Source organism: Mastigoproctus giganteus, chromosome 7 (assembly GCF_048544385.1).
Source record: "Mastigoproctus giganteus isolate SK-2022 chromosome 7, ASM4854438v1, whole genome shotgun sequence".
Taxonomy (NCBI): domain Eukaryota; kingdom Metazoa; phylum Arthropoda; class Arachnida; order Uropygi; family Thelyphonidae; genus Mastigoproctus; species Mastigoproctus giganteus.
Genome location: NC_143581.1, coordinates 99,371,527 through 99,397,268, shown reverse-complemented (window position 1 = coordinate 99,397,268; position 25,742 = coordinate 99,371,527). Strand labels below are relative to the sequence as shown.

At 38.5% G+C, this 25,742-nt stretch overlaps 1 protein-coding gene across 1 annotated transcript in view; it reads left to right on the top strand.

Annotated features, from left to right (window-relative positions):
- The window catches only part of CNPYb (FGF signaling regulator protein canopy b), a 150,863-nt gene that overhangs the window by 4,124 nt on the left and 120,997 nt on the right, over positions 1-25,742 (top strand). Inside the window, exon 2 of the mRNA XM_090377045.1 lies at positions 14,730-14,853. Coding sequence (XP_090233171.1) covers positions 14,730-14,853 — 124 coding nt within the window. The remainder of the gene's footprint in view (positions 1-14,729; positions 14,854-25,742) is intronic.

Sequence of the window (25,742 nt, the reverse complement as noted above, 5' to 3'; positions counted from 1 at the left end):
TGTTCTGCCCAGAAATGGCTCAGAAAATATTTTCGTACAGTTCTGAATTCAAGTTAAAAGTGATCCAGTTTGTAAAAGTGAATGGAAATAGTTCTGCTGAACGTGAGTTTGGTCCTCCTCCAACTGAGAAAACAATCCGAAACTGGCTACGGGAAGAAGAAACTATGGAAATGCCACGGCAGAAGAAGACCATTAGAGGCAAGCCAGCAAAATGGCCTGATTTAGAGAGGGAATTGAAGATATGGATTGAGGAGCAAAGAGCAATTGGAATTCCTGTGTCCACAAAGATGGTTCAGCATGAGGCAAGAAGAATTGCTGATGATAAAGTTACTGATTTCAAAGGAGGACACAATTGGTGCTTCAGGTTCATGAAACAGAATGGACTAAGCATGCGTACATGCACTAGACTTGCCCAAAAGATGCCTGAAAGCTATGAGCAGAAGGTCCTTGAATTTCATCATTTTGTCATTCAATGTCAGAAAAACACATCAGTTTGAGTTAGGACAGATTACAAATATGGACGAAGTTCCCCTTCAATTTGATGTCCCAAGTAACAGAACTGTTGATAAGAAGGGGATGAAAACTGTAACTGTGAAGACAAGTGGACATGAAAAGAGCCATTATACAGTTGTTCTAGCTTGTGCCAATGGAACCAAGCTGCCTCCTATGCTGATTTTCAAACGTAAAACAATGCCAAAAGAAGACATTCCTCGAGGAGCGATTGTCCACGTTCATGACAAGGGTTGGATGGATCAGGATGGGATGAAGATCTGGTTTGAGAAAGTTTGGAGCAGGAGACCAGGTGGGCCCTTATGCAAACCTGCCCAATTGCTGCTTGATCAGTTCAGGGCACACATAACAAAAAACACAAAGAAGATTGCTGCAGAGCAAAAAACAAAACTTGCCATCATACCTGGAGGCTTGACATCTCAGCTCCAACCACTTGATGTCAGCATTAACAAACCCTTCAAAGCTGCCATGAGAGACGAATGGAACCAATGGATGAAGTCTTCCGGGGACAATTTGACACCAGCAGGAAGAGTGAAGAAACCAACTATAGGAGAAGTTTGCACCTGGGTGAAAAGATCCTGGGATAATATCAAGATTGAAATCGTTATCAAGTCATTTTAGAAGTGTGGCATTTCAAATGCCACAGATGGAACTGAGGACGAGGCAATATATGAAGACAGTGATTTGTCATCATACACAGATGAGGACAAGCTAATTGATGGGAGTTTTGACAGTGATGAGGAGTTGTATGAATTTTATGATGAATAAAACTTGAGTTCAATGACTTTATGTAATACATTTTTTTTTCAAATTTCAGGCCCCAAAATTAAGGTGCGTCTTATACATGGGGAAATATGGTAGTTCCGGAAATGCTTGGTTCTTGAGTTATTAACTGGATGTCTTATCTTATCAGATAAGAATGTCTTATCTCCTGCAGGTGATTTCCTTCATCACAAGGCACTGACAGAATCTGGTGTTTTTCCATTCCGACCATGTACTCAATCAGGAGCAAGCGGATATGCACTTTATGTACGGTTTGGTGGACGGCAATGCTCTGGAGGCTCGTCGTTTGTACCACGAAAGGTACCCAGAATGAAGATGTCCAGACAGGAAAACGTTTGAAGGTATCCATCGCTGCATTTGTGAACATGGGAACCTTACACCACATGCTACCAACAGAGGACGACCAAAACCACCACTTTGCTTATTGGAGGCTTGAAGTGGCAAAACCCATATTTAGTTTCTAGAGCAAAGTTTCCGGCATCCCCCTCCCCCCATACTTCTCCTTTAACCCATGCACGGTACTAAGTACTATAGGTTTTGATACCTTTCGTGTTTGGGGTTTTCATAAAAAAAAAAAAAAAAAAAGACTCCTGAAGTAAAGGAGCATGAGATTTTGGATGTTGTGCATGCCACTCCTGGAATCATCACATGGAGAATAGCAATGCAACTGGCTTTTCAACGTTAGACTATTTGGAGAGTGTTGCGAGAACACCAACAGTATCCTTACGGCCTGGTCACCAGCAGATTACCCTGTGCGAGTAATGTTCTGCCTGTGGTTCTTGCAGCAGTGTGGTTCAACTCCTCACTTTCCTGCCTTAGTGATATTCACAGATGAAGCACAGTTCACACGGGACGGAATCCAAAACTTTCACAATCAGCATGTATGGGCTGAGGAAAACCCACGTGCAATTGTGGCAGGGTGAGAGACTATGAAACATGCCAGGAATTTGGCATCGTCCTTGCGAGTCCGTGAGACATCAATGTGAGACCTGTATTCAGGCAGAAGGTGGACATTTTGAACAATTACTATAAGGTGATGTGCACATTTAAAGTGTCATAGACAGACCTTCAAAACTTGGAAACCAAGCATTTCCGGAACTATGTTGATATAAAATATTTTTATTGTCTACATATGAGGAACTCATTCCTGAAGTTATGCCGTGTATTTTTGAGACACCCAGTATAATAATAATATTTAATAATATAACCAGAGCTATAATGCTCAATACGTTCTATGTTGATATCAGTATTTGTAAAAAAAATAAGAGAAGTTTACCTCAGTACGATACGTAGAAACACTTCCATATGATACACTCCAGAAATGAAAACGAAATTGGAATTTAGTTATGCTAGTTTACACAAAATAGAATGTTGGATAATAACATTCTTTTGTTTAATATCTGAATTTCTTTATACTTGTGTAAAGAAATAAATATGAAATACAAGTCTTTCAGTAAATAAATATGAATAAATAATAAATGTGATGAATTTAGTCTTTCAGTAAATGCCAAGGAAATGCTATGTAAAATTTCAGAATACACTTTCGAGATTTTCCAAGTATCATAAAACCAGAAAAAGATTAGCATAAGACTTGTATACTATATGTAGATGTCTCTCTGGTTTCAGTTCGCAGGAAACCCAATATAATCAGACAACTGCCAACAAATGAAGATAAGGAACAGTGTGCATAGAAAGAAATCTAAAGATTGTATTTTTTACTTAGCACATTTGATCTTGTATGTAGTGAATGTTTATTGGCATCTTGTGTCATAGAAATTCTGCTCTGAGTTGTGCTGATCATGCAGGAGCATTGTTCAGAAATTTGTTTCCTGATAGTGAGAGAGCAAAAAATAAATGACGCAGAACAAAAAAAAACAACAAAAAGGAATTGTTAGTGAAATTGCGCAGAGAGGGAAAGAAGACAGTGATGAATTTGAAAAATGAATCTTTCAATTGTTGTAGATGGTAGTAATCAAAGTCCAAGTTATATGACCATTGTGGTGACATTTAGTATTAAGTAAAAAAAAAAAAAAACCCCATCAAATTGAAAGCAACTTGCTATCAGTGCCAACTTTAGAAGGTGGTTCTGCAGAATGCAGCACTAGGCATGATCTGAACAGCATTAGCAAAGGCACATGATGCAAGAAAGCAAGCTTATATAGCACCAGCCAAAAAAAAAAAACAAAAAAAAAAAACACCTTATTTGAACCATCAAGTTCTGCCTTGATCTATTTAAGCTATCAACTTCTACGACAGATGGAAGTTTGTTCCAGCAATCAACCACCCGCTGGCTCAAGGCAAACTTCCGCACATCTATCTTACAACAGTCTTTTCTCAATTTGAATTTATGCCCTCTCAGGCGATTATTCTGAGCAAGAGGAAGAATCCCATCAGCATTGAGCATGCTCAAACCATTCAAGGCTTTATACACCTCAATCAGATCACCTTGCAGGTGCCTAGTTTCCAGACACCAATTTGCAAAACTTAAGCCTTTCTTCGTAAGAGCAACCCTTTATTCCATTCACTAATCTTGTTGCCCTTCTTTGTACTTGTTCCAACAGCTCTACTGTATCTTTACTGTACAATAAAGATTTTCTCTCTCTCTACATCCTTCTTAAAATGAGGCCTCCAGACCTGTATACAGTGCTCAAGGTGTGGCCTGACCATTGCCTTATACAAGGGGATAATCACCTCCTTATCCCTACTAGAAAAATTCCTGTATATCATTGACAAGACACTATGAGCTACTCTTGCAGACCATCTGCACTGCTCAGAAAACTTCATATCTGCCTGCACAATTACCCTGCAGGTCCTTTTCATTCCCTACTACTCTCAGTGTGGTACCACAGAGTTCATACTTTACTCTGTGATTACTGCTTCCCATATGTAGTACTTTACATTTGTGAATGTTAAACTTCATTTGCCACCTCTCAGCCCATCTGCTCAACTTTTCTAGATCCTGTTGCAGCAGTGTACTATCATTAGTGTCATTAACAACTCTGCCAACCTTTGTATTGTCTGTAAACTTGGACCTTAAGCCTGATATACCATCATCAATATCATTTATAAATACAGAAAACAACAATGGACCCACCACTGAAACCTGAGAAACTCCATTAATAACATTAATCCCCAAAGAGCAGTGTCCATTGATTGCCACTCCCTGTCTTCTCCCTCTCAACCATTGCTTTATCCATAGCAGCAATTTGTCTCCATTACAGCACTGTTCCAGTTTGTGCAGCAGTCTTCCATGTGCAACAGTATCAAAGGCTTTTCTAAAATCCAAATATATGATATCCAAGTTATTCTTTGCATTCAGTTCCTTTGTGACTACATCATAGTATCCAATCAAATTGGTCAGACAACACTTCCTCTTAACAAACCTATGCTGTGTCCGAGCTATAACTGAAGTCTTGTCTAGATGATCCTGCAATGCTTCTTTAACCAGTGCCGCCATTAAATTCCCTGGAATAGAAGTTAAACTAACAGGTCTGTAATTACTTGTGTCAGCCTTTGATCCTCCTTTGTGGATTGGGGTCACATTTGCACATCTCCAGTCCATGGGTACCTCTCCTGAGTCCAGGGAAGCTCTCATAATTATGGCTAAGGGTTTCCTTACTTTCTTTGCTACCTTTAATATAACTGGATAGATTCCATCCACCCCTGGTGCCTTTCTTGTGTTTAACTTCAACAATTTCTCTTCCACTTTACTCTCATTTATTACAAGATTATCTAGCTTACTGCCAGAGTTGAATACACCTCTGGCATCCCCCTCTCTGAATAAATCCTCATGTTTGAATGTCGATGCAAAGTATTCATTTAGTTTGTTAGCTACCTGAGCAGAATCATCAACAGTTGAACCATCGATATCAAATGGACCAATCTGGTTCATCCCCTTTGTTCTAGAGTTTACCTAAGTAAAGAACTCTTTCCTGTTTTTCTTTGCATCCTTTGCCAAAGATTTCTTGTAATCTGCCTAACCTCCTTTGTAACTTTACAGACTAGCTTATATCTATCATAGGTTTCTGTGTCACAAAATTTATATATATCCCATGCATTTTTCTTCTCTGTCATATGTCTAATTAGTTCATCTTACATCCATTTAGGCCTAAATTTTGAACAGTATTTCTTTGTTGGTATGAAACGCCTAGTAGCTTCTTATTTTGAATTTGCTGTTGGTACCACCGTATAGAATTTAAATACTGTCTCCGACCACCGTAGTCACCTTTACGAAAGCATAAACCCTTCCCTTTACCCTTGATGGTTGTTACCTCTTTGAGTAAATCCCACTTGAGAAGACTGTGATCACTGCCACCTAGTGGTTCCTTTATCAGCAGATTCTTGGTGCATGAAGAATCATTACTGATAATCAGATCAAGAGTATTACTCCCTCTAGTTGTCTCCTGAACTTGCTGCTGTAGAAAACAATCATCCAATAAATCCACAAAAGCCTTGCTAGTGTGTGTGTGAGTGACCAACCCACAAATTGCAGTCAATATCCGGGAAATTAAAATCCCCCATTATAAGACACTCTATTGTACTGGGCACTATTTCTCTGCACAATTGCTCATTATACTCATCAGATTCATTAGGCCTATAACACACGCCTACTCTCATTTTTCCTTTCCCAGTGCTTATGTCATACCAAACAGGCTCAACATTGCATTGTCTACCAACATCAATTGGATGCACTTCCTTAGATTTTATGTTTCTTAACTAACAGCATAACCACTCCTCACTTCCTGTCCTGTCTTTCCCTTCTGTACACATTGTACTCCCCAAATTCCAGTTCTGCACTGCTTACGTCTGTGTGACACCATTTTTCTGATATCCCAACAATGTCTGCCTTTGATGTCTTGACTTGCGCTTCAAGCTCATCGAATTTATTAACTATACTCCTAGCACTGGTGTACATGCAAGTATACATGCACCTGTTTCTACTCTTCGTTACTGTAACACAGCCCATGTATTTACTTGTTCCACTATGACTCCCAGCAGTCCTGGAAATTCCCATTGCCTTGCTTTCCAGGCTGCTGCTCAATTGCATTTGAATAGAAGTAGTGCAAGAGTCACTTTTACCTCTGCCAGCGGATACTGGTAATCTATTAGTCTGTGTATCCCCCCCCCCCCCCAAACTAGCAGTTTTCTGACCCACTTAACTCTGCCTCGATAGCATCAGCAAATATTCTTGCACCCTTTCTATTTAAGTGTATCCCAACTGTGTAGAAGCAGTTGTAGATTCTGTCCTGTTAACAAGCACAGTCCATGCTGAAAAAAATTCTACCGTGTGAGCCTTGCACAATCTCTTCTGGGCCGAATTGATCGACAAGGCTCTCATCATATACTCTCTCTTATCATGTCTGGGTAGAATTGCAGACACTTTCAAATTCAATCCTAACTCACGGCTTTTTTTAAGCATTGTCTTCTACTTGTTAAGTAATTCTGCCGGTCCCCTACTTTTAATATCATTAGTACCAATATGTACAACAATATCACCATTTGTGCCCTTAAAGGATCTGCCCTGCAACGTCATCAACTTTTGCCCTTAGCAGACATACCCTGTTCCTGTTTCATCTATCCTTTTTGCTCAATATGTTCCCCGTTTCCCTGACAATAGTCAACAACTAGTTCCTTTGGGACCAGCTCATTCTGCCTTGGGGGTTGTCGCTGTGTTGCATGATGTTCAAGTGCAAGCTCTGGCATTGATGTGGGTAGCTGAGAGCTTGATGGGTCCTTCAATTAAAATCCTTTGAGGGGATCCACTTCTTTCCTTCAAGCTGTCATATAAGCCCATAACAATGCTGAGTTGGTGCATGATTTCCTCGCACTCCTTTCATTGCGCGCACACAAAGACATTCCCCTTGGCAATATCCTGTCCCATTCCTGATTGCTCCACAAACATAAAAGAAGCAGTGCATTTCAATAGACTGTCATTCAAAGGACAACCGCCCCCCTCAGTTCTCCCCTGAGCCACAGCACTTCCACTAGTTTAAGCCTATTGCTTTGCTGCTCTGGTCCGAGTCATGATTTCTATTCGAGTTCAGTAAAATTCCAATACAAAATATAACCCTAAACCTATAACCCAATGCAGTTATAACACTATATATATGTATTTCAGGATCGAATATTATCTCCGAGTTATGTTATATGACTTTCTTATCCCCTGTCAACTTATATGTATTTATTTATGATGTTATGTTTGTAATAACAAGGTCACTATGTTTATTTAGTTAAAAAAAATACAATTCAATTGACAATGAAATTTAATAAGATTAATAAATTTTATTGATTAATTGATACTACTATACTTGATATCTAGTTTTCTGTTAAACCTTACGCTAGCACGCGTTGTATCATATAACAATGGCGGCAAGTTACGAACTGTTAATCTACGGACACAAGGTATTTACTTTCGAAGTCATGCTTTATAAATTCAAAATAAACCACGGAGCTTGACTAGGTCTATAAGCTACTTATAGAAAATAATTTAATCTAACAATTAAGTCAAAGCGGCTAAGTATAATAAAAAAACTTTGTGTTTGCGGAATCTGGAAAACCTGTACACACGAGGATTTGATAACCTTACTGATACTACGTAATAACCTACAAAATCTCTGTCTAAATTCAATTTAAACTAAAGGATTGTTTCTAGGAATATAAAGCAACTCTAAAAAATAAATTAATATGCCAATTTAAGTCAATATAAAAGCAAAAACCTCTATTTGCTGGAGTTAAAAACTTTGCCTGTTCACATGTACTCTCGCACCCACTCTTCCAATATAGTCCCGTATAACACAGTTTCTCATTACACAAGATTTTGTAGGAACCAAACTACCATGTTATACGAGGATTACCTGTACAGGAATTTTTCTAGCAGGAGTAAGGAGGTGATTATTCCCTTGTATAAGGCAATGGTCAGGCCACATCATGAGTACTGTATACAGATTTGGAGGCCTCATTTTAGGAAGGATGGTAGAGCTGCTGGAATGAGTACAGAGAAGGCAGTGAGATTTGTGTGTGGCACAAAGAGTTAATGTTACCAAAAAATGCTTAAATTTTGCAAATTACAGTGTTTCGAGACTAGGCACCTGCAAGGGGATCTGACTGAGGTGTATAAGGTTTGAATGGTTTGAGCAAGTTCAATTTTAATGGGATTGTTCCTCTTGCCCAGATTAATCACCTGAGGGGACATAAATTCAAATTGAGGAAAGACAGTTGAAGAATAGATGTTCAGAAATTTGCCTTTAGACAGCTTGTGGTTGATTGCTGGAACAAACTTCCATCTGTGATTGTAGAGGTTGATAGCTTGAAAAAATTGAAGGCAGAACTAGGCAAACATTTGGAGCGAGTGGATGGGTGAAATGGGAAGGAGTTTTTTTTTAGCTTATGTTATATATATGCTTGCTTTCTTGCATCATATCTCCACAGGGAATGGGATACACTTAAATACAAAGGGCGCAAGAATATTTGTTGATGCTATCAAGACAGGGTTAGGTGGATTGGAAAACTGCTAGCTTGGGGAGCATTCACAGACTAATAGGTTAACAGTAGTCACAGGCTGAGGTGAAAATGATTTTTGCGCTGCCTCTATTATAATGAGCAGCAGCCCAGAAAGCCAGTTGCTGGGGGTCATGAAACAAATAAATACACGGGCTGTGTTAGAGTAACTAATTAACATTAGTAGAGGCATATGATGCAAGAAAGCAAGCTTATGCAGCATCAGCCAAAAAAAAAAAAATCCCATATCACCCCTCCATTCGTTCCAAGTACCTGTCCAGTTGAGCCTTAAATTTATTTAGGCTATCAACTTCCCCAACAAAGGATGGAAGTCTGTTCCACCAACCAACTACCTGGTGGCTAAAGGCAAACTGCCGCACATCTATCCCACATCTGTCTTTCCTTGATTTCAATTTATGACCTCTCAGGTGATTATTCTGAGCGAGAGGAAGAATCCCATCAGCATTGAGCATGCTCAAACCATTCAAGGCTTTATACACCTCAATCAGATCACCTCGCAGGTGCCTAGTCTTCAGATACTGTAATTTGCAAAATTTAAGCCTTTAGCCTTTCTTCATAAGAGAGAAAGGCTTAAATTTGTTCCATTCACTCTTGTTGCTCTTCTCTGTACTCGTTCCAGCAGCTCTACATCCTTCTTAAAATGAGCCCTCCAGACCTGTATACAGTGCTTAAGGTGTGGCCTGACCATTGCCTTATACAAGGGGATAATCACCTCCTTATCCCTGCTAGAAAAATTTCTGTGTATCCTGTGTATCAAGACACTATGAGCTACCCTTGCAGACCATCTGCACTGCTCAGAAAACTTCATATCTGCCTGCACAATTACCCCCAGGTCCTTTTTGTTCTCTATCACTGTCGGTGTAGTACCATAGAGTCGATACGTCACTCTGGGGTTACTGCTTCCCACATGTAGTACTTTACATTTGTCAATGTTAAACTTCATTTGCCTCCTCTTAGCCCATCTGCTCAACTTTTCTAGATCCTGTTGCAGCAGCAGCAGCATACTGTCATTAGTGTCATTAACAACCCTGCCAGCCTTCGTATTGTCTGCAAACTTGGACATTAAGCTTGATATACCATCATCAATATCATTTATAAATACAGAAAACAACAATGGACTCAACACTGAACCCTGAGGGACTCCACTAATAACATTAGTCCACGATGAGCAGTGTCCATTGATTACCACTGTCTTCTCTCACTCAACCATCCATAGCAGCAATTTGCTATGGATGGTTTATCTTTATCCATCTTTATCCATAGCAGCAATTTGCCTCCAGTTTGTCAGCAGTCTTCCATGTGCAACAGTATCAAAAGCCTTTCTAAGATTCAAATATATAATATCAAAGTTATTCCATGCATCCAATTCCTTTGTGACCACATCATAGTATCCAATCAAATTGGTCAGGCAAGACTTTGCCTTAATGCTGTGTCCAAGCTATAATTGAAGTCTTGTCTAGTTGATCTTGCAGTGCTTCTTTAATCAGTGCCTCCATTAATTTTCCTGGAACAGAAGTTGAACTAACAAATCTATAATTACTTGTGTTGCCCTTTGATCCTCCTTTGTGAATTAGGGTCACATTTGCACATCTCTAGTCCATGGGTACCTCCCCTGAATCCAAAGAAAATCATAATTATGGCTAAGGGTTTGCTTATTTCCTTTGCTGCCTGTCTCCTTTAATATAACTGGATAGATCCTGTCCATCCCGAGTGCATTTTTTATGTTTATCTTCAACAATTTCTCCTGCACTTGTCTCTCAGTTATTGCTAAATCATCTAGCTCACTGCCATGGTTTAACTCACCTCTGGCATTCCCGTCCCTGAATAACTCCTCATGAGTGAATGTAGATGCAAAATACTCATTTAGTTTTTTGGCTACCTGAGCAGGATCATCAACAGTTGAACCATCAATGTCCAGTGGACCAATCTGATTCCTTCTGGAGTTTATAATAGGTAAAGAACTCTTTGTTGTTTTTCTTTGCATCCTTTGCCAAGGATTTCTCAAAATCTGCCTTTGCTTGCCTAACCTCCTTTGTGACTTGGTTACAGAACAGCTTATGTCTATCGTAGTCTTCCATGTCACCCATTAATTTATATGTATCTCATGCATTTTTCTTCTTTGCTATATGTCTTATTAGTTCATCTTACGTCCATTTAGGCCTAAACCTTGGACAATATTTCTTAGTTGGTATGTAAAGCCTAGTAGCTTCCAAGATAAATTCTTTGAATGCTTCCCATTTTGAATTTGCTGTTGGTAACATTATCAGTTGGTCCCAACGTATAGAATTTAAATACTGTCTCAGACCACCATCTAATAGTAAGAACAGGTGCATCTGTACTTGCATGTACACTTATGCTGGGAGCATAGTAAACAAATTTGATGAATTTGAAGTGCTGGTTAAGACATTCATGGTAGATATTGTTGGGATATCTGAGACTTGGTGTCCTTGATATATAAGGATGCAGGATTGGAATTTGGGAAGTGCAGTGTGTATAGACAAGATAGGAAGGGAGGATGGGTTATGCTGTTAGTTAAAAAACACACAAAATCTAAGGAATTTTTTTTTTTTTTTTATGTAAACCCCAAACACGAGATGTATTAGAGCCTATAGTACTTAATACCTTGCTTGGGTTGGAGGTTGAGAAGACGAAAGAAGATATTTGTTGACGTTGGACTTGAACGTCTGTAGACTGTTATTTTCAAGAAATACGTATGAAGGAAGGTTGTTCCAGAAAAAGGCAGTTGAATGAAAAAAACGAGGAAGACGAAAAGTTGGTTCTGTGAGTTTGAAGTTGGACTGTAAATGGATGTTGTCTGGTGGCGGCACGTGTTCGGACTGTTTTGAAAGAGAGAGAGCGGGAATTATAGAAGCCAATTCAGAAGAACAGTGCCCATGGAAGTATCTGTAAAAGAGGCATTCAGCAGAAACAGTACGTCTATGAGACAGCGAGTGGCGAGACTCTGTTAGAGATGAATTATTAATTAACCTAACTGCCCTCTTCTGAATGGAATCAAGAAGCCTGAGAGAGGTTTTGGGGGCACCACCCCAGGTGTGGGAACAATATTCCATGGTAGGGCGGATTTGCGATTTATACAGAGTGAGCAGCTTTTTGGAAGAAAAGTAACGCTGAGAGTGAAAGAGAAAACCAAGTTTTTTAGATGCAAAGGAAGCAATATTTGTAATGTGCTTGTGCCAAGAGAGATTAGAAGTCAGGGTAATCAATCCCCAAAAGAGATATATCATTTTGCCTAGAAATCGGAGTGTCACTAAAGATAAGCATAGGAGCAAAAGAATCCTTTTTGCGAGATATAAGACAAGACTGAGTTTTAGAAGGGTTGAAATCAACTAAGTTGCCTTTGCCCCACTGGAGAATTACCCGAAGATCGGCATTTAAGGAATTGGTAGCAGATTTTCGAGAAGTTGAAGCTGATTGAGGAGGGCAAGGTTTCTCTAAATGGAAAGTAGAATGCAATGTGCTATCAATGGCAAAACTATGGATAGTATTTCCAGTCAGTGGAAGAAGGTCATTAATATACAAGTGGAAAAGAGTTGGGGAAAGAACTGAACCTTGGGGGACACCGGGATTAGTGGAGAAGTTAGAAGACATAGAGCCATCTACCATCACCCTCATTGAGCGATCAGAGAGAAAACTGGATAAGCAATTACTAAAAACAGTTGGCAAACCATAAGATGGAAGATTGTTTAGAAGAATTTTATACCAAACATGATCGAAAGCCTTTGGGATGTCAAGAGCAACTACTTGTGTTTCACCGAACCTTTCCATTGAATTAGTCCATAAATGGGTAACATAAGCCAGAATATCACCAGTGGATCGACACTGACGGAATCCATACTGGTGATCGTTGATCAGACGGAAGGTTTCTAGGTAGTTTAAGAGTTGGCGTTTAATTGATTTCTCCATTACTTTAGAGAGAGTAGAAGTAATTGCAATGGGATGATAATTGAATGGGAGGGATTTGTCACCCTTTTTAGGAACTGGCTGGATATGAGCAAATTTCAAAGCAGAAAGAAAAACACCTTTGGAATAAGAAAGTGAAAAAATGTGGCAAAGAATAGGAGTAAGTTCAGGAGCACAGGTTTTGAGAACAAGTGGAGAAATACCAGCGGGACCTGGAGCTTTCTTAGCATCAAGATTCACTTGATGCAGCGCTCATCAGGAGCACTGTAGATATATAAGGCAATTTTAAGGCTATACTTGGAATACTGAATTCAGGTGTGGAGGCCTGCACTTAAAAAAAAAAAAACTAGCTTCTTGCAGGGTTTCAAAGATGGACAGTATGCCTGGCGAGATCAGCTAAAGGGTGCCCACAGGAATATGTGTACTGCTCAGCATGGAAAATGACACCTCAGAGGAGATTGGAATGAAGTGTATAGACTTTGAGAAATTATAGAAAAATGAATAAGGGTAAAATTTTTACGATTATAAATGATTCCAGAACTAGGGGCCAAAATTCAAATTTCAAGAAGTGTAGAGGTGTGGACTCTACTGCAGGAAATTTTCTTTTAACCCAGCAGTTCTCAAACTGTGCATTGCATCTCAATGCACAGTTTTAGGCCAGCAGTTTTCAAGCTGTGCATCATGACTTCCTGGAAAAATGTATTAAGATTGATATATATATATATATATTTTTTTTTTTACTGTTAGTTATCTACTACTATTTGATCTGTATTATTAATGTGAATAATTATAGAAAATATTTGGGGTATTTTTGACAAAGAAACCGCATCGTGTTCCCTGACTGTATTCTTGGGATCCAGTTACTACGAGCATATTAAGATTTTGCACAAAATTATAAAGTTTTACTTCAAGGGAGGTGCCAGGAAAGTTTTCCCGGGCTCAGAAAGTTTGAGAACTGCTGTTTTAAGCAGTTAATTGTTGGAGTAAGTTGCCTCCATGGGTGGTTGAAATTGACTGACAAGTTGGGGAAATTCAAATTTCAGCTGGATAGATACCTATATAAGGAGGAAATCAAACTGATAATTTCCATGGATTTCTCTCCCTGAAAAACACTTTTCCTTATTTCAGTCTTTTCCCATTCTAAGTGATGTGTTTAGCTCATTTGTTTTTCAATTCAGCACAGTATTTTCTACACACTTCTAAAATATCCACTTATGTTTTGAGTAGTATCTTGGCAAGCTTTTGGTAAATATATGATAATTTACCAAAATTTACATATATTTACCAAAAGCTTGCCAAGATACTAAGTGTGTGAGAGAAAGGACAGATATAGGACAGGAACCCCAGGGACTCACATCTAGTGAGCCTTTGGCTTGACACACCCAGGGTCCTGAGCTGGATATCATCTTTCTTGGTGATTCCTTTCTCTCTCTCTCATTCGGAAAAATTTTTTTTTGGCCAATACAGAATAAGCATCAGGCTTCCTTGCACCATATGGCTTTTAATAACATATGCCGGAATTAGTTTACTCATGTAATAATGTGTTCTTTGAAGTAAAAAGAAATGATTTTTGGAATTACAAAAGTGCACGTTGCATACAGAAACTGCTATCTCTCCTTTGTAGCATGTGCTTTCAAGTTGCTGGGTTTGTGGACTACATCGCAAAAAAAAAAAAAAAAAAAAATTAAATAACTGAATACATTTAAAATATGATGGAATAAAAAAGATTTACCTTCTTCCCACTACCCCATCTTGTCAGAAATCACAAGGGACCGGCATCTGAAACAACCTATGGAAATTTAACAAAGCGCTGAACCTGACAAAGGAACTAATCTTTTCAATCAAGCCTTTAAATTCTCTTTCTTGGGAATTACAGAATGAAGAAAGAGAATTTAAAGAGTTTAATTTTTATGTTGTTAAAAATTGTTTACTAAATTTAGCATTATGTGCTAATTTAATAAAAGAGCATAAAATTTATTTTTATTATTGGCTTTTAGTTTGCAAGTATTTAGTTGTTGAGCTACAAGAAAGGCTTAGAGAGACAGGAAAATCACATGAAATTATAGAAACAGGCTATGCACTTGAAGATTCAGCAAAGAAGAAAACTAAATACTTCAAATCGTAAGTATAATGAATATTTAATGGCACAATTCAATTTTTAACTAGTTAGATAATGAACACATTATATTTCAGTTGCATTTTATTATCAAATAAGAAAGACAGACGTTTTATCAAAAGCTTGCAGCATTCATGGTGTTTTGGGTAGCAGCGAAATTAGATTTATGCAGTAGTTCTTTTTAAGGGCACTGGTTAATGGAAAATATGAGTTTAATCCATTGACATTTATATTTGGTACAAAATTTTAGAATATTCCAAAAATAGTACTGGAACTTTGGAAGAGAGTCAGGGTTGCCGGGAGATACAGAATTGGACTAAAACTATCCCATGGGCCAACAAAACGCGCATAAAAAATTTGGTGTTAATCCAACTTTTCTTTCTAGAGTAATACCCAAAATATATTTCCATTTTTTACAGTGCACTTCTACCCCCCCCCCTCTTTTGGGTCAGTCAGATTCTAATTGTTCTTTATTTCTATAATGTTTATGTCAGAAATGCAGACCTACATGTTGCTGTCTTTTCTTCCAGTTTTGGTAGTTGACCCTTCGTAACAATAATCACTCTGAAGTTGTTCATTACATGAGGGTTGCATGTGCACATTCCTTAATACAGCCTTTTACAACTTTTTGATTTATTTATTCATTTTGATCCCGGTGTCTTTTGCTTTGCAGTGGCCCTAGTCCATAATTATCCTCTCTTCATAATATACAGCTTATTCTCTATTCCTTATTAGTGTACACTATTTGTGCATGTTTACACTGTCCAGTCAAAATGTTTTGACCACTCTGCTACGTTTTATCAATCAGCTGTTCCTCACCACCTGGTGGCATGTGTTTGTTGCAGTGATAACTGAAAAATGTGATACTGTTAGGTTTGTGTCATGAAGTCCATACAAAGTACTTGATTGACACGAGCATATTTCATCTTGTATTTGGCTTGTCTGATTCTGGTTGAAGGGTAAATATTACAAAAACTGTGAATTTTGTGAGCAGTTCATGGAGTGCTGTAATAAGGTGTTCCAAGAGTAAACAGACAGTGAGAAGAGCAGCAGTTGTGGACATCTGCATCTCATAATGGTTGTGGTGAACATAGACTACAACCATTGTGAGATGCAAATGGTTGTGGTGAACATAGACTATCTAGCCTTGTGAGAGCCAGTAGATGGAAAATCATGGAACAGCTGACTGTGCACTTAACCAGGATAGTATCACTAGTGTTTCCAAGACTACGATCCAACAAACACTCCTCTGCAGGGCCCCTGGAGTAGGCATCCAGTCAAAGTATCCATGCTTATGGAGAACCATCATTAACAACAACTAATGTTTCCATCTGAATGGTGACATTGGACCATTGATGACTGGGAAAAAAGTTGCCTTTCCCAATGAATTGCATTTCCTGCTATGCTGTGTGTGTACTGTAAGTGGAGGGTATGGCAACAAACTGTGGTGAGGAATTGCTCCAATGTCCTGGTCTAGGAGAAAAAGATGGGTAGCAGCAATGTTTTGTTATGGGGATGTTTTTCTGGGAATCTCTCGGAGTCCTCATACACCTAGCTGCACTCTTAATGCTAAAAACTGCCTGTCCATTGTGGCTGCTGATCAGGTACACTCATTCATAGTGACTGTATGGCACAAATGAGTTCCAGCAAGGTAATCACCTCTCCACCTTGCTGGTATTGCTCAGAAGTGGTATGCTGACACAGTAGTGACTTCATGTGCCACTGGATTCGCTTGATACCTTGGCCGCTGAATTTGCTTGATACAAATCTCACTGAAGGTCTTTGTAGTTATGTGGATTGATAGATCCCATGTTTGGATTCTTCACCACAGAGTATCGCAGATCTATGGGGTGCATCCTGACAACATATTACAACATACCATTCCTGCAGTCTCTATGAAAATTGCCAACATACTTTTCCTGTGTTTTTAACTGATTGAGTAGCATCTGATCACCTTGTGCATTGATAGCTTTTTCAGTTAGCTCCAGGATAATTTATTTTGACATTGTGTTTTTGGCCAAACCCCCCCCCATCTAAAAATGTGTCCACACTACATCCACAAACATTGGGTGAGTTGAATGATGTTTTTCTTGCAGGGAAAATGAATTATGGAGACCATCATCTTGTCTCTGATGTCATCAGGTAAATGTACTTTCAGTCATACTGAATTGAGTTAATATATAGTGAAATGTATATACTGGTTGGATATGTATTTAAATATGCATCACCGAACTGTCATGGCAGCTGAACATTTAAATAGGCAGGAACATTCCACTAGTGCAACGTTGCCACCTTGATATCTAAGTTTTGGTGTACATATATATACCAACTGGGAAATTGGTAACATACTGGTTATGGCTATTATTATGTATAAATGTGTCTAATATATTGCTACACTGTGTATTTCATATAGTTGGAGGTCCAGGGTCTCTTCCCGTTTGTGATTCTTAATTGGTATTTGCTACAAGTTAAGTTTTACAATCCTGTTTGAAAGTAGCATACAAATTGGATTTGGGCTACTTTTGGCAAATTTCATTCATTAAATCTAGGCTTCCTATTGGTGGAAAAAATCTTAAATTAATTCTATAGACAGCAAATAGAATTATTTATTTTCTGGAGTTTTTTTCTGGCACCCCTGCTGGATGGTTGCTGAAATAGAAATTCCTAAACTTTCAGTTTTTTGAAATCATACACAAGTACAAAGTGTAAAGTGTGTTTAGGGTCTAACGGCACCAGGGGTTTCCCCCATCTCCGTATAGTCTACATTGTCGTGTGTTACAGAACACTGTAAAGGCCAGAGATTTAAAAGTGTATGGATATTGTTGGATGTAGTGTCGTGTACTGTTGTTCATCTTGCCATTTAGCCGCTGGACCCCTACTGAGGCCCAACGTTGCCCACACTTAGCCCCGTGGAGGCAAGCCAGGTACACCAGTGTTTTTAAATAAGTACTCTGGCAGGTCCTGTCACCTAATTTCCTGGGATTTCAGTGGCTAGGACCCGGAAAAAAAAAAAAAAAAAAAAATGGGGGGTCCGCTAGAGTTTGGGTCAGGCCAAAGGAGTTTTAAGTTATACAGTGTTGGAATTAAGAATTTTGGGTGTAGGGCTAGGATAATTTTGACATGGGATGAACGTTAGTTGGAAAGCTAGAGGGGGAGAGGAGACTAAAGGCTGGGGGGGTGAGAGACAGAAGTATAGGGTCGATAGAGTAGATGACCCCAAAATCAGTGAGGCAGGCCCATGCCACACCAGAAGGAGAGAGGGGCCGGCGGGGAGGAGACAAGGGAACCTTCACCTCCTCCCTGCCAGGACAGGGGAGAAACAGGGCCGTGCAAGGGAGCACGGGTTCAGGATCGCCACATGGCATTGGCAGCAATGCTGCATGAAGTCATAGTTGGCAGAGTCCAGTCCGAGAAGGTCAAATTCAAGTAGTGCAATCCTGGGACAGACAGGTCCCATCCAGGTGGTGAAGTCATTTCAGTATTGAGTTAACTTGGTGGGAGGTGAAGCCGGAGTGGCAGTCATGGTAGATGGTGGTGATGTTGAGACTGCATTGTAAAGGCACAATTATTGTGCAGGTTGAAAGTCTTCACGGGGATTTCAGTATGCTGAAGCCAGTAGAGGTCTTGACACATGGCTGATTAGGCCGCTTCATTGTCTGGTTGGGTCTGATTCTGTGGTTGTGGTAGGGTTTTCCGCCTCGTGAAGAGGCCCTGAGCAAAGTTCAAAGAGGCTGTGTAGGTATGGTGGTCTTCCAGGAGATGTTGCTCCTGATCTCTCGGGATGAAATGAATTTGTGTGATTAGAGAAGATCTGAGGTCATCATATAGTAGGCAGTCATGCATCAAGTGGTCCCAGGTTTCCTGGGCACCACAAGTGCAAAGGGGGTTGTCGGAAAGTCCAAGAAGGTTCAGTTTGCTGCGAAAGGCACCATGCCCTGTTAGGAGGTATGTGGTTAGAAGGCCTAGGGAGAACCAGGATGGTGATTTGGGATATATTTTGCATATATCCGGTATAAATTTGCGGGTGATGGCCCCTTTGGTGGATTCAGACCATCTAGCTTGCCAGATCTGTTGTAAGTAGGTTAGGAGTCTGCTTTTTTCACTGGAATAAGTGTTAGCAGGATCCGTGGTAAAATCAATAAAGGCGCTAGACTTTCCTCTGCCGAGCTGATACAGCATCCCCACATGGGCCACCTCAAGGTCTAGGGGCAGTACACCGGCGAGGACCTGTAGAGCGTGCGTGCTGGAGGTGCAACATGCTCTGGTTATCGTAAGGAGAATTGGCCGTTGAATGATGTTCAGCTTTCTTCGTCCTACCACAGTGGAGGCTTTGGGGAACCATATGCCAGAACCGTAGGTGATAGTATGAATATGGCTTTATAGAGTAATGCTAGAGTGCGTTTTTTGAGCCCCCAATCTCGGTGGGTAACCCTGGCAACCAGTGCAATGTAATTTCTTATTTTCTTCTGTAGATAATTGAGGTGTGTGAGAAATGTTAGTTTGTTGTCGATGATAATGCCAAGGAGTTTCAGCTGGGTAACAAGATTGATGGTTGTGCCATGTATCTTGATTTGAGGTGGCCTCCATGGATCAAGATAGCCCTTCAGGAGAATGGATTGGGTTTTAGTGGATGAGATGCTCAGATGGTTTTTCCGGACCCACTCTTGCAGGGTAGTAAGAGCTCTGTTGGCAGATACTTCAAGTTGAGCCCTGGAGTCCCCTGCCAGGATCAGGGAGAGATCATCAGCATATACACAAGTACAGTAAACCCCCGCTATTCGCGGTCACTGATTTAATATAAAATGAAATCTAAAAAAATGTTAATTTTAAATCGCCGTGAACATTTTCCGCCATAAAAAAACATGGGCGTGGCTAAAATCATCTTTCCCGGTCAAAACAGCGCTCGGTGGGGGGAGAGGGGTAACAAAATCGTGAGCGTGGATGTTTCTTGCTAAGCCTTGTTCAGTATGTGCTATGCGCTTGTCATGAAAGGTTTCGTGGTTTGCTTTTAATTTATATGCTTATAAATTGAATAAATTTATCAATTTATAAATTGATATGCTTACAAAAGTGAAAAATCTACCGTTTTGCAGTGTAAAACAGACTTTTTCGAGTGTGTTAACAGAAGAAAGTGACTTTATTGTGCACAAGTTCTTTTCTAACCCCTACAAAAATATGGCTACGAATAACAAGGGAATTGTGAAAAGATCAAAGAAGGTGATGACATTAGCAAATAAAATTCAGTTATTAGACAGTTTCTAATGGTGAAAGTGTCTCATCAGTGGCAAAACATTATAAAATCAACAAGTCAATGGTACGATCAATCAAGAAATCGGAAGAAAAAATCCGCCGTAGTGTCCGTGAAAACACGCTAATTGCTTCAAAAATTTGCTCTGTAACTCGTGATGTTAAATTATAAAAAATAGAACAGGCTTTAAATCTGTGGATAGAAGACCGAACTCAAAATAAAATTCCCTTTAAGTTCACTCATCATTCGTGAAAAGGCAAAACACCTTTATCAACACTTTAGCGAAACTGGTGATAGCACTGGCGGGATAAGTTTTTTAGCTAGCAAAGGCGCTGGATTGAAAGAATCGATAACAATAAAAACAGATCTGAAATTTCACAGATACATCATAAATTCATTACAACCGATACATCATAAATAAATTGGACATGTTTCTACATTCCATTACAGAGACTTCGAAAACCAACCACATATGTCACGTGATTAACAACAGTATTTATAATTACATTGTGAGTACTTTTACAATAAGAAGTATGAAAGAAAAATATGATGAAATAATTGTCTAGAGCAGGGGTGGACACGCATGAGGTCAATGAGAGCCGCATTCCGGTTTTTCATATATTATAAAGAGCCACACCATAGTTACATAGTATTAAATACACAAATTCAAATTTAATTTAATTTAATTAATATGATTACATATTCTACACAAGCCTTAAGTGCTATGTAAAGTATACATATATAAGAAAATATAATTAAGAGAAAGAAAATACAAAATAATTATTTCAAAATTTTAATAATAAAAATGCATTAATAAAAAGTATAACATTTAACGAAGACCTTTGGTCAAATCTTTGAAATTTGGTGTAAAATTTGTTAAAGCCGTTCACAGCAATTCAGCGAGATGATGATTGGTCAACTGTGAACGATATTTCGACTTCACGAACTTCATTGTGGAGTACAAAGATTCACAGCAATATGTTGTACCAAAAATTGAAATTAGACGGCAAGCAGCTTTCTTTAAATGTGGATATTTTGATTCTGGCACGAGTTTCCAAAATTCAATTACATTAGTAGATTTGTGCTGCATTTGCAATGCCTGATCCTCTTTCATCTCTAATAACTCCAATTGCCCAGCCGCTTTTTCAACAAATATTATTTCAGAAATTGGAAATCCATCTTCAATAATATCACAAATAAATGGGTTCACAAAATATGCAAATGTAGATTTCAAACTTTTCAAATCTTCAAACCTATGTTCGAAATCTGCTTGCAATTCTTCCAATTTTTCTTTGTATTCGTCTAACTTTTCTTCTTTGATATTAATTATATTTGCTTTTACTCGTGGAAAATGATTAAATATTTTGTTCTTAAGATCGTACACAAAAAGTCGAAGTTTAGCTTCGACTATTATTGATTTGTGACAAATCAATAATATTTTTTTCCTTTCCTTGTAAAGCCAAATTAAGTGTTTGCAAATGTTCTATAATGTCTGTAAGGAACATTAAGTCAGAAAGCCAAGTTTCATTTTCTAATTCTGGGTATTTTTTACCTTTTTCTTTTGTAAATGTTATGATAGGATTTAGGAGTTCCACAAAACGTGGAACTCCTAAATCCTATCCTTACAACACACCATAGGGATAAATCACTGGGCAATTCATCTGTTTCGTCATTCCCTCGCAACTCTTCTAAAAAGTTCTTAAATTGACGATGTGTTTTGGCATTTATTCTAATTAAATTCAAAATCTGCAAAACAATCTTCCACACATTTTCGTATTTGAAGTACTTCGCTATGAGATGCTCGCGGTGAATTATGCAGTGAAGAGGTAAGAAACGTGGAATTTTAGGATCGCTGTTTAAAAGACCAATGAGACCTTGGTTTTTCCCTACCATTGCAGGCGCTCCGTCAGTCGCAACACTTACAAGTTTATCACGAGGCAATTCAAACCTATTCATTACTTCATCAAGCGCATTTCTAACATCGATACTGCGAATTGTTTCGATAAGAGCTACTAGGTCTAACATTTCTTCCTTCACATTTACGTCTGCAGATACATAGCGGACAAAAACGGCCAATTGTGGAACATCCCGAATGTCTGTAGACTCGTCGAGAGCTAAACTAAATGCTTACAATTTTTCAAATCACACATCAAACTATTTTCAACATTTTTACTAATTGCACCAATACGACGCTCAGTTGTACGGCGTGACATAGGAACCTGTGCGATCAATTTATGCAGTTTTGTATTATCTGGATCCAAAACTTTAACCACTTCTTCCAAGTTTCTTTTAATAAATTCTCCTTCTCCATATGGACGTTTGGCACGAGCAATATTCCAAGCTATCAAAAAACTAGCTTCGTTTGCTCTGTCATCTTCGCGACTAAAAGAAGACAAGAGTCCTTGTTGCTTATGAAGACCAGATTGCAAGGACTTAAGTTTCTCTGTTCGCAATTTTGAATTTAATGGATATTGAGTTGAAAAGTGGGGATGACTTACTTCGTAATGTCGACGTAAATTGCTTACTTTGTAGTTTGCAATTGTAACTTTACAAATAAGACACAACGACTTTCCATTATTGTCAATAAAAGAAAAATTTTCTACCCACTCTTCTTGAAAGATTATATTTTCTTGTTCGTATTTTCGTTTTTTGATATTTTCTGAGGTCATGTTATCAAAAAATTTAAATAACTTTAATTCCAAAGTCTGAAATTGAAACAAAATAATTAAATTAATTTACGGCGCGTAGCCGAGTGGGCAGGAGCGGGAGTGCAGTAGCACACGCTCTTTGAGTAGACCAGGGTTCAAGCCCCTGACTGCTGAATACGGTCGATCTGCCAACCCGCACTGGACCAGCGTGGCAGATAATGGTCCATTTCCCTCAGCATGAATTGTTGAGGAGGCTTCCACCCTGCAGTGGGTTGATAATGGCTGCACTTTACTTTACTTTTTACGGCGCGGAAAAATTACACTCGTAACTTTTTACGCACAAGTCCACTGATGGCGCCAGCAGTGTAAATGCGCACGGATTTATTTATAATCAAAATAAAAATAGCAAGATATCTAGACAAAAAAAAAATAAACACAACATAAAATCCGTATAACAAAATATTAGTTACTTACTTATATTTTTATAATTTAACAAGATTCACTGAAAAAATTTCTGAAATAATAAAAAAAAAGGATTTAAATTTTCAATGGGAGCCGCACTTAACTCAATGAAGAGCCGCATGCGGCTCTGAGAGCCGCATTTGCCCACCGTTGGCCTAGAGTGTTACAAAGCTTTTTGACATCTGTTCCTTCAACTTGTTTACATAATTTCCACATTGGTATGCATTGTGGAATGCAAAGTTCAGGAGTTGAGTGGAAGGTGATTTTGATCAGACATCCCTGGTGATGTGTTCAGTTAGGAGCTTCTTTTACCGGTTTAGTGAAATAGCATTTTTGATATTTTCAGGAAGATTATTCCAGGTTTTTATGCCTCTGTATTTTATATTTTTTTGACCTTTGGCTTTTCTAAAAAGCGGAACCTTCAGGTTTGCTTCATTTCTTAAATTATACTTATGGTTTTTTAAGTCATGTTTTCTTAATGTTAAAATGTAGAAAATTGCATTACAATGTTGCTCTCTGTGGCATATATTTAATAGATTCCTAGAGGTATCAATTTTGTTGTTCATAACTGCTAGATTGCTTAATTGCAAGTTCTTTGTAAGTACCAAGAACTTTTGGTGTCTCCCAAGGGATCTTTGTGATTGGATAAGCCCACAGAACTTACTGAGTGAAATTGTTGAGTTTGTTTCTACTGTATTATCCTGGAAAGACAGTTTTAGAGTGCCAAAGGACTTTTTGGTGTTCTTTTAAAAACTTCTTTGGTGTAGTGTCACTCTTATTGAGAAGTATTATTAACTGTATTATAAATAAACCCAGGGGCTCACATCTGGTATGGGCTTGGCACACCCAGGGTTCTGAGCTGGATATCATCATTCTTCTCTTTCTTGGCAATTCCTTTCTACTTCTCTCTCTCTCTCTCTCTCTCTCTCTGTAACTTCCTTGCACCATGGCATATGGCTAATAATAAAGTCAAATATACAAATATCAGAAGAAAGCTCTTTGTTCTCTGATGGAATGTTTGGTGGATGGTGGATCTGACTGTTTTAACAGAGCTTATAGAGGCTAGTCTGAAAGGATTTCAGAAGCCATTTATACAGCTTGTTAAAATCACAGAGGAAGAATTTCCCTCTAAATAGCAGTCCCAGTGTGGGGCCATTGCCGATAATGTACAGTCTGATGGAGAACTAGAGCAGTCAAGGAACACTACAGAATTAATTTTGTTCTAGCATTTAAAAATAATCTATTAGATACACTTAAATATGGTTCTAAGGTAATTCTGACAGTGGTAATAGAAGTGTGCAAAACATGGAATTCCATGGAGAGAATATAAATTGATTTCATAAAGGAAAATGAAAAATTGAAAACAAAATTAGAAGCACTTACCATGTGTATGCCTTCAAATGCAGCTAGCTATGCTAGCGTGGGCAGAAAGTTAGATCAGGTTGATGTTCTGGGGATGCAAACAAAACGTAATTATACTTGCTAATGAAGAGTCTGATCTCAAAATGAGTGATCAGATCAAGCAGGCAGTGTTTAAAAACTTTAAAACAGAATTGAGGGAGATAAAAATTAAATCTGTATGTAAAGTACATGAAAAAGGCATAGTTATAGAAACAGCATCAAATAATGATTTAAAAATTTAAAGCTTGTGCTAAATTTAAAGAATGCAATCTTAATGTTGAGTCGCCAAGAAAATTAAATCTAACCCTTACAGCTTGCCAAGTAAATAAAGAAGACCAAGAATTTTTAGAAGACCTATATGAGAAAAATCTTGAGTCTGTTATAAATGAGAATGATGAAATTAAAAAAAGCTAGTTAAGATAAGTTTAAGATTAAATCAAAAAATAATAATTTCTACTTGGTTTTTTGAGGTTCCTGCCAATATTAGAAAAATTTTATTAAGCTCTGATAGTTGCCTGTACTTGGGTTTTTCAGTGCATAGTCTTTTATTATAGCCTTCCTCTGTTTCAAATGCTTAGGTTCCGGGCACTCTGTCCTACAGATTGATAGTACATGTGGGCACTGTGAACAGCAAGGACATCAAATTGAAGAATGCCAAAACAAAGAATTGCCAATTGTTTGTTTGCCAACTGCAAGCTTAGGAAGAAAAAGTCAGGCCATTCATACCATGACTTAAAATGTCTGGAGTATTTACGTGTCCAGGGTCAAACAAAAGCTCGAACCAGTTGTGTATAGAACAAACAAAATAAATAATCATGCTAGAAGAATGGTTAAAATAATTCAATTAAATTGTAAAAGATTGGCTTTGGTCTTACACTATCTTTCTAAAATTATAGTAGAGCAAAATATTAGCATTCTTGGTCTACAAGAATAATGTTAACAAAGGTTTACCCTCTAGCTGCAAAATATAACAATCTGTCACTTACCCCCAGGGGCTCACATCTGGTGAGTATGGGCTTGGTACACACAGGGTCCTGAGCTGGTTATCATCATTCTTCTCTTTCTTGGTGATTATTTTCTACTTCTCTCTCTCTCTCTCTCTCTCTCTCTCTCTCTCTCTCTCTCTCTCTCTCTC